Source organism: Bufo gargarizans, chromosome 3 (assembly GCF_014858855.1).
Source record: "Bufo gargarizans isolate SCDJY-AF-19 chromosome 3, ASM1485885v1, whole genome shotgun sequence".
Taxonomy (NCBI): Eukaryota; Metazoa; Chordata; class Amphibia; order Anura; family Bufonidae; genus Bufo; species Bufo gargarizans.
In genome coordinates this window covers 403186317-403195264 of record NC_058082.1, presented here as the reverse complement: position 1 = coordinate 403195264, position 8948 = coordinate 403186317, and the positions used below count along the sequence as shown (strand labels likewise).

The 8948-nt window shown below is 40.7% G+C and overlaps 1 protein-coding gene across 1 annotated transcript in view; it reads right to left on the bottom strand.

Moving 5' to 3' along the window:
- Positions 1-7368: 7368 nt before the first annotated feature.
- LAMB3 (laminin subunit beta 3) overlaps positions 7369-8948 on the bottom strand; it is a 163634-nt gene continuing 162054 nt past the window's right edge. The window contains exon 23 of the mRNA XM_044288328.1: positions 7369-7733. Coding sequence (XP_044144263.1) covers positions 7594-7733 — 140 coding nt within the window. The 3' untranslated portion in view covers positions 7369-7593. The remainder of the gene's footprint in view (positions 7734-8948) is intronic.

Here is an 8948-nt window from a genome sequence, read left to right as displayed (position 1 = left end):
CTGGTTAAATGCACTTGGTGTCACAGCTTCACCCTGATGTAGGCTTTAGCCAAAAAACAACCACACCATTGAGGGTTAAATGCACTTGGTGACAGGCGCAGCTTGCCCCTGATTTTGTATATGGCCAAAAAATGAACAGACTATTGCTGGTTAAATGCACTTGGTGTGACAGCTTCACCCTGATGTAGGCTTTAGCCAAAAAACAACCACACCATTGAGGGTTAAATGCACTTGGTCGCAGCTTGTGCTGGCGCACCACAAGACACAAAATGGCCGCCGATCACCCCAGAAAAATGAGACTGACAAACGGTCTGTGCAGCCTAAAAACAGTGAGCAATTGAGGATCAGCAGCTCAATGATCCACAGCTGCAGATCGATCAGTTAATCAAGTCCTTTGGAGGAGTTAATCTGCCTAATCTCGCCCTACTGTCGCAGCCGCAACCTCTCCCTACGCTAATCAGAGCAGAGTGACGGGCGGCGCTATGTGACTCCAGCTTAAATAGAGGCTGGGTCACATGGTGCTCTGGCCAATCACAGCCATGCCAATAGTAGGCATGGCTGTGATGGCCTCTTGGGGCAAGTAGTATGACGCTTGTTGATTGGCTGCTTTGCAGCCTTTCAAAAAGCGCCAAGAAAGCGTCACAAAAGCGCCAAGAAAGCGACGAACACCGAACCCGAACCCGGACTTTTACGAAAATGTCCGGGTTCGGGTCCGTGTCACGGACACCCCAAAATTCGGTACGAACCCGAACTATACAGTTCGAGTTCGCTCATCCCTACTTAGGAGATCATCTTTATTATGTGTACAAGCTCATGAATCCAGTCAATGTATTATAGCGGAGCTTTGTGTGCATACCGCTGGGAAATAAGGGGGGTCTTAAGATAAATTAAAAGTAGCGATCAAGACTGCTTATAAACTGCTTATACGCAGTCTGGATCGCTACTTTTAATATAAGAATATAAGAATAAAATATAAGAATAAAAATTATAAAAATAATATAAGAATAAAAGATATAAGACTAAAAAGGCTATAATGTTACTCATGTGGTTAAGGGCCAATTCACACATTCGCAATTACATTCAACATTTTGCGGAACGGAATTACGGACCCATACATTTCTTTGGGGCCACACGACGTGCGGCCTTATCCGGAATTGCGGACCCGCACTTCCGAGTCCGCAATTCCGATCCTGAAAAAAACAGAACATGTCCTATTCTTGTCCGCAACAGCGGACAAGAATAGGCATATTCTCTTAGTGGCGGCAATGTGCGGGCCACAAAATGCGGAACGCACATTGCCGCTGTCCGTTTTTTGCGGATCTGTGGATCCGCAAAAAACACACGGATGTGTGAATGGACCCCAATAGTGCTTAATCCAGGTGATAGACTCCATTTTATCACCATGAATGTGTAAATTACTGTATTTTCCACTTTAAGGCTACATGCACACGACCGTATGTGTTTTGCGGTCCGCAAATTGCGTATCCGCAAAAAAAAGGATGACGTTCCATATGGCATCCTTTTTTTTTGTGGATCCGTTTTTTTGAGGATCCATTGAAATGAATGGGTCTGCATCCTATCCGCAAAAAAAAACTGATCGGTCACGGAAACAAAATATGTTTGTGTGCATGAGGCCTAAAGCTGTTTTCAAAGGCTTTTTGTAGTCTGTTCCTGTAGGGAGCTACAGCTGCTTTTCTCAGCTATGGGAGGGTTCAGTTGCTTTATTACCTGTAACATAATACAAGCTGTAAAATGCAGGTAGGCCTGTCTCATTCATCATTTTCTACACCAGTTTTGGCATAAAAATGGCTTAAATCTATGCCAGCAAGAGAACTGGAGTAGATTTGTCTGTTATACGTCCTGCTGAAGGAAGCGCCAAAGTTATGTAGAGGCCTGCACCTCCACATAACTTTTACGCTTCCTCCAGCTGTACAGACACTCTTAAGACTAAAGTGGAAATAAATGAGCCCGATAATGTCTCCCCTATATAAAGGACCAGGAGTGCAAATAGATAGTAGGTGAGTTGATTAGCTGCAGTTATATAAATCTCCTGACACACTGCCTGTCTATGCCAACTGTGTGTGCCGACTCTCCAGGGTAGTTCTATGAGATGTAGACTCAAACTGGTCTCCCTGCCTCTTGCTTGTAACAGCTGACAGGGGGAAGAGAGAGATAAAAGGGCAGAGAAGGGAGACAGGCTCCACCTGTATCACATACTGTAGGAAAACATTAAGATGCTGCAGTGTGATGGGACAGCATCTGTGTCATGTCTGCCCTTACACAGTGCAGTGTGGTGAGACTCCACCCCCTCAGTCTCTAAAAAGCCAGGCATTATCGGAAATGTACGATTAATTAGGAAAACCATGTATGCGGAGAAGAATGAATCAAGATGGCTGACAACTCTCAAATTGCACGTCAAATAAGGCCATGTTCACATGACCATTTAGTTTTCCATTCTTCTGATCCATCAGAACAACAGAAAAATAAAGATGGATCCTGTATGTTAATCATCCGTTATGCTCAATTATGTAGATTTTGCATCTGCATCCAGGACTTTTTTCTGTCTAAAATATCAGATCTCCGATGCAAATGGTTAAAACGGATGCAAAAATGTGCATAATCGAGTATAATGGATGCTTAAAATACAGGATCCATTTCTTTGTGTATGTTTCTATTCTTCTGATGGATCAGAACAGAAAACTAAGCGGCCATGTGAACCCGGCCTAAAACAGGTATACAAAAGGCATATACAACAGCCTCTATATTATTCTTTAATAATGGCCTATCCTGCATCATATAGGCAAAAACAAAAAAACATGGAGTGCTTCTTTAATTGAGCTTTTCCTGTTTCTTGCATAAAACCAATATTACAATTTTCTGTACAGGCCCCTTTTTAAATGAGTAGCTATGTAGGATTTTATTTCATTGATTCGTAATAAGACAAACCTTGAAAGAATAATTTTTATTAAAATGAAATAGACTAAATCAGGCATGATCAACCTGCGACCCCCCAGCTGTTGCTAAACTACAACTCCCAGCATTCCTGAACAGCCTACAGCTATCAGCCTACAGCAGGGCATTGTGGGAGTTGTAGTTTTACAACAGCTGGAGGGCCGCAGGTTGAGCATGCCTGGACTAAATAATGCATGACTGTCATATAAATAATACGTATAAGAATAAAAAGGCTGTAATGTGAAACAAGTCTGTGAAACAATATAGCTGGCTTAGACATTTGAACGACAGACTACTTTACAAAATCCTAAAACATTGTGACTACTCCAGATATTGACAAAAATAATGACAGTGTGACAGTGGCTGGCTGCTGTGCAAAATAGGAGTACAAACATTTTACAAGAGATGTGTCGTTTTTTGTTTTGTTTTTGCTGATTATGTCTCAAATCTGATAAGTTATTTCTCACCTCCTCCAACACGCGTCTGGCTGTTAAGCACGCGTTACACAAGTTTGGCTACAAGTTATTCCTCTGTACTCCACAGGAACAAGTTTGTTCAGTGGGTTAGAGAGAGCAATGGTGCTCCCAGATACATCTATGGGCTCATGCACATTGCGGTCCGCAATCCATGGGCGCCCACTGTAGGGCCGCAGTATGTGGACGTAGGACCCATTCACTTGAATGGGTTCCGCGATCGACATCAGACTGTCTGCACCGCCAAAAAAGTAGTGCATGCACTAATTTTTTGTGGTGCAGAGGCACGGACAGAAAACCAACAGAAGCACTCTGTAGTGCTTCTGATCCGTGCCTCTGTTTCACACTGCACATCCAGGATGGGTCCGCATCTGTGATACAGTGTGCACGCAGCCAGTGCCCGTATATTGTGAACCCGCTGTTTGCGGTCCGCAATACGGGCAACGCCCGTGTGCATGAGCCCTAAGGGAATAGTCACACGATCAGGTTTCTGCACGCAGTTTTGGAAGCTGAAAACAGAAGTGGAGGATGAGGAGAGGAGGTATAAAAAACATATATGGCATCTCCTCTTTTCTGAATTCTCTCTTGGTTTTGGCATTGAAAACCACTGACAAAGCACAGATGCCATCACATGACAGACCCGTAGACTTCATTGGGTGTGTGTGGTCTGCATGACGGATCAAAGTAGTGGATGATTTCTTTGTTGTGTGTGTGAATAAACACCCCAATTTTTTTTTTATACATTTGCTGTCTATGGAGAACATGGACATCACATGTCTGTGATTCACTAATATGTGAATAAGCCCTAAGGTAGTGTTCACTCTACAGATGAGCCCTCTGCTGCGCTTTCTGTTAGGGATATATGTTTGACACCCAAAAACATTATTTAAGCGTACACCATGAAGGATACACCCAGTTTAATAGAACAAGCAAAATAGCATTGCAGATCCCCAGTGGAGGTCTAAAACACAGTGTCCCAGCCTAATGGAGTCTTCATTGTATGCAGTATTGGAGAACACGGCCAGCCCATGTCATCCATAATTCACGGACGTGTAAATAAGTTCTATGGCTGAGTTCACAATGCGGTTTAAGGGGGAGTACAAAGAATTCATCTGCTTTCTGTTCATTTCCATCTTTTTATGCCAGATAGAACAGTGTGGAAGACCACCATCAGAAAGCTCCTTGGAGGGCTGAAATGCAGTGTGAACCCAGCCTAAAAGTGTCATCATTGTAAGCGGTGAATACATCAATGTATTCACAAATTGGGTATTTCTACAACAATTTTCACAAAACTATTGCCTTTTGCCACATTTTCCTGCAAAAAATTATTTGTGGATCCAGCCAAAATTATTAAGATTTGTCTCATATATAGGCTCCTTTAAGAACCAATACACAAACACAAAGTAACAATTTTTAGTAACAATACTGAAGTCTGTAAGAAGATATGTTACAGAACAGCACCAGATGCAGTATGGGCAAGGATGCAAGCTGTCAAGTTAGAGAAAGTTAGCAGCAACAGTGTCTTTTCAGCAGTAAAAATCATACTATATTTCTTTTATGTCTATAAAATGAAAAGTTGCCAAAATATTAGATGCCAGAAAGAGGGAGCATTGCAAGAACCATAATCTCATGATGACGTGTAAATGATGGAGGTTCTGGCTATGTCAGTTGTCATTTAAAGAGCTAACAAAGGCACCAGTCCGGCAGTGTCCTTGGTATTGTGTTTTCTTTTGATTCAGTGAGATGTGATTCATCCTATTGCAAACTGTTCAATGTTACAGATTTCTTAAGTGGTAAAGTACATAGTTACATAGTTAATACGGTTGAAAAAAGACATAAGTCCATTAGATTCAACCAAGGAGTCCATCAAGTCCATGAAGTGTACTGATATACAAGTAGTAGAATTGCTCCCAAATTTCCCCCAAAATTTGGATTCTAAAGAAAAACTAATTTCTTGCGATGAGACAGAAAAGAGATGTGCAAGTCAGTTATCCTTCCAAAAGGACAAGAGTACTGAATGTCCCCATATTATGCTTCTCTGAATAAGATGTGCAAAACCGTTCTCCTTCCAAAAGGACAAGAAAAATGTCTCAAGAGAAAATTGCCCTGAGTTGCCTTTGTAGTTGTCTTAGGTTTCATTAGGGAAACGACCTAGTATGCATGAAAAGTATTGTAGTCCAGCCAACTTTGCTCTAAGTGTCTGTGAAACATATATGCACTGGCATCAGATAAACTTCGTGTACCTTTTTTTTAAAGTATGCTAATTTGCATTTATGTGTTTCCCAGAAATTCAGAGCAGAATTGGCTGGACTACAATACAGTTGTCTTTTGAGACATTCAGTTCTGTTGTCTTTTGGTTGGAGAACTGGCTTGCTCATCTCATTTCCAATGTAATAATATTGCATCTCTCTTTTGAACATATTTGTTTTCTCAAAAATCTGAGAAAAATATGAGTTCTAGGAGACCTTAGAGTATGATATACCAATTTTCAGGCCAATTAAAGCATATTTGATTTGGGTAAAATTGATTTGGAGATCTGGGCACTAAAAAAACTGCTGAGCCATGATAATTATTAGTAGTGTTAAAAGAAACGTCAGGCAAAACAGCATTCTATAAATGTACAATATATGATCTCTATATAAAAAAAACACCTGATGTAATGTACAATCAGAGGTTCTTAGCAAATATATTTTGATCAAAAAATATCTGAGCCCATCCATCAACAGCAAGGTAACCTCAGTACAGATGGGAACCTAAACCTATTTCTATGCCATTTATAAAGGCGAGAGGAACCCATAAAATCACTTAGAAACACTTAATAAAAACACACATAATAACCCATCCCCTTCACAGCTTTTTTTTAAATTAGGTGACATGTATAGCTGACTACGCGCCCCCTGCTGAAAGAAGTTTTGTTGGCACAGAGTGTCATAACAGGTCATGGCCTGCTAACCCAGAGAGATAATAAAGATAGCAGTTAGTGTTTTTACGGGTTCCCCTTGCCTTTAATTTAGATGCTTATGAATGGTATTGAAAGGTTCAGAGTTAGGATCCCATCTGTATAGCGGTTACCTTGCTGTTGGTGGATAGGCTAAAAAAAATTCTTATCAAAATATACGTGTTAAGAACCTCTGATTGTATATTAGATGGGATGTTAGTTTATATATAGATCATATATTGTACGCTTATAGAACGCTACTATCCAAGATTTTCTCTTTAGCTATGACTATGGGCACCTGCGTATTTATTCCACTCTGCAGGATGAACTGGATGCAGCATGGGCCAAATGAATAGTTTTTGGCTGAATTAATGTCGCTCCGAACTTCTCCAAAGTACAATAGACATATTTTATTATTAGACCTAACTCATGACATTTAATGATTTGGTTGTTGCAATAATTATGTTATACAGCATGTCATCAGCTAAATTTCCTTTACAATCTAAGCTCAACAGTTAAAAAACTGGAAGGTTGCGCGGGGCTTGTGGGTTGGCTACTAGTTGGACCTCATGCACACGGCCGTATATTGTTTCCGTGTCCGTTCCGTTTTTTTTGCGGATAGGATGCGGACCCATTCATTTCAATGGGTCCACATCAGTATGTCAGTTCCGTTGCTCCGCAAATAAAATAGTGCATGTCCTATTTTTTTCTAGTTTGCGGACAAGGATAGGCATTATTACAATGGATCCGCAAAAAAAAACGGATCCCCCAAAAAACGGATGCCATACAGAACGTCATCCTTTTTTTTTGCGGACCGCAAAACACATGCGGTTGTGTGCATGTAGCCTAAGATGAAAACAAATTACTGATTGGTAATGACTTCTATGGGAGCCTCATTTAACCTTTGTTAGAGTGCCTTCACACATGCCTTTTTAGTGGTTTTTTTAATGGAGTTTTTGAATCCAATGTCAGGAGAGGATCAAAAGGTGAAGAAAGTACACAAAATTATTTTACTTCCCTTTTATTTTTGAATTCCAATGTTTGCTCCAAAAACTGCACACAAACTGGAAAATGTGCAAATGTGCAAGCATCATCAGAGAATGTAAAAAATAATAATCCATAGAATCTGGAATTAAAACCTTGAAATATTGACCTTTTGTATACAAGCAGAGACAAGAAGAAAATTCAAGTAACATTCAGACACAAATAAATGGCAATGTCCCACTGTTTTTAATCCCTACAGGTTGCGTAAAAGGCAGCTCTTGAACGGATGTCATCTCGCAGACTCTTGACCTCTTCTTCCATGTCCTGCAGCTCTGAAATTCTGTTCATCACAGACTCCTGACCCTCTCGAAGCTCGGCCTCAATTTCTGTAAGGAAAAAAAAAAATCTTAGATACCAGCAAAGCAACATTTTGAATGTCACCTGCTTCATAGTAGCTGAGTATGCATCACTCTCACTATCACACTTTTCTTTCCCCAACTCCCATCCTGAGAGCTCATGCACACGACCATATGTATTTTGCGGTCCGCAAAAACAGATCCGCAAAAAATACGGATGACGTCTGTGTGCATTCCGTATTTTTCTGAATAGAACAGCTGGCCCCTAATAGAACAGTACTATCCTTGCCCATAATGCGAACAATAATAGCACATGTCCTATACTTTTGTGGAACAGACATACGGAAATGGAATGTACACCGAGTAACTTCAGTTTTTTTTTTTTTTGCTGACCCATTGAAATGAATGGTTCCACATACAGTCCGCAAAAAAACGGAATGGATATTGAAAGAAAATACGTTTGTGTGCATGAGCCCTTACTTACAGAACTAATAATAGCCATACTCATATCTAGCTCTGGATCAAGTGTATAAGTTGAATTGGTACAACAGTCCTATGGAGAAAGAATGTTTGAAATGATGAAATCTGCCATATGTTACATGAGGTCTGAAGCTAAATATGTGAATAAATACAACTTCCAAATCTAAAATATGATCATACACACTCGACGTGTGTGTGTGTGTTGTGGGCTCTGATCACATTAAATGTAAGGGCTTAACATTTTTTACATGAGCCATGAAGGATGTGATGAATCCATTACCAGCCAATTAATAATAAGCATGCAGCACTATTCTGAGTGTCAATGAGCAATGGAGACCATATATGCAAAAATACAATGGACATCTTCTACCTGTATTTGACACAGTATATGCATTATGCTCTGCTACCTTTCTGTTTAGGTACAGATACATGTGGTGTCCCTCTGTTGCTGAAGGACAGCTTTTTCCCTGTACAGTACATAGGGAGAAAGCTGTCAATCAATGGCAGGTTGGCAGGGGGAGCTGGTCCTTCATGAATACTGTGAACTGAGGAGCATGTGATACACAATGAAATCAAGGTCTCCCTCACTACTTTATGCTGCTCTCAGATAGGGTAGCATAAACCTGGTAACAGTTTCCGTTCAGTGCATGGAGTCCGGTTTACTTGTCCAGCACAGTTTCGAGCTTCCTTCATCCCAGTCTGAATGAAGGAATGAACAGAAGGCCTCTGGCTCCTAGGAACATATTGCTAATACTTTCAGACGCT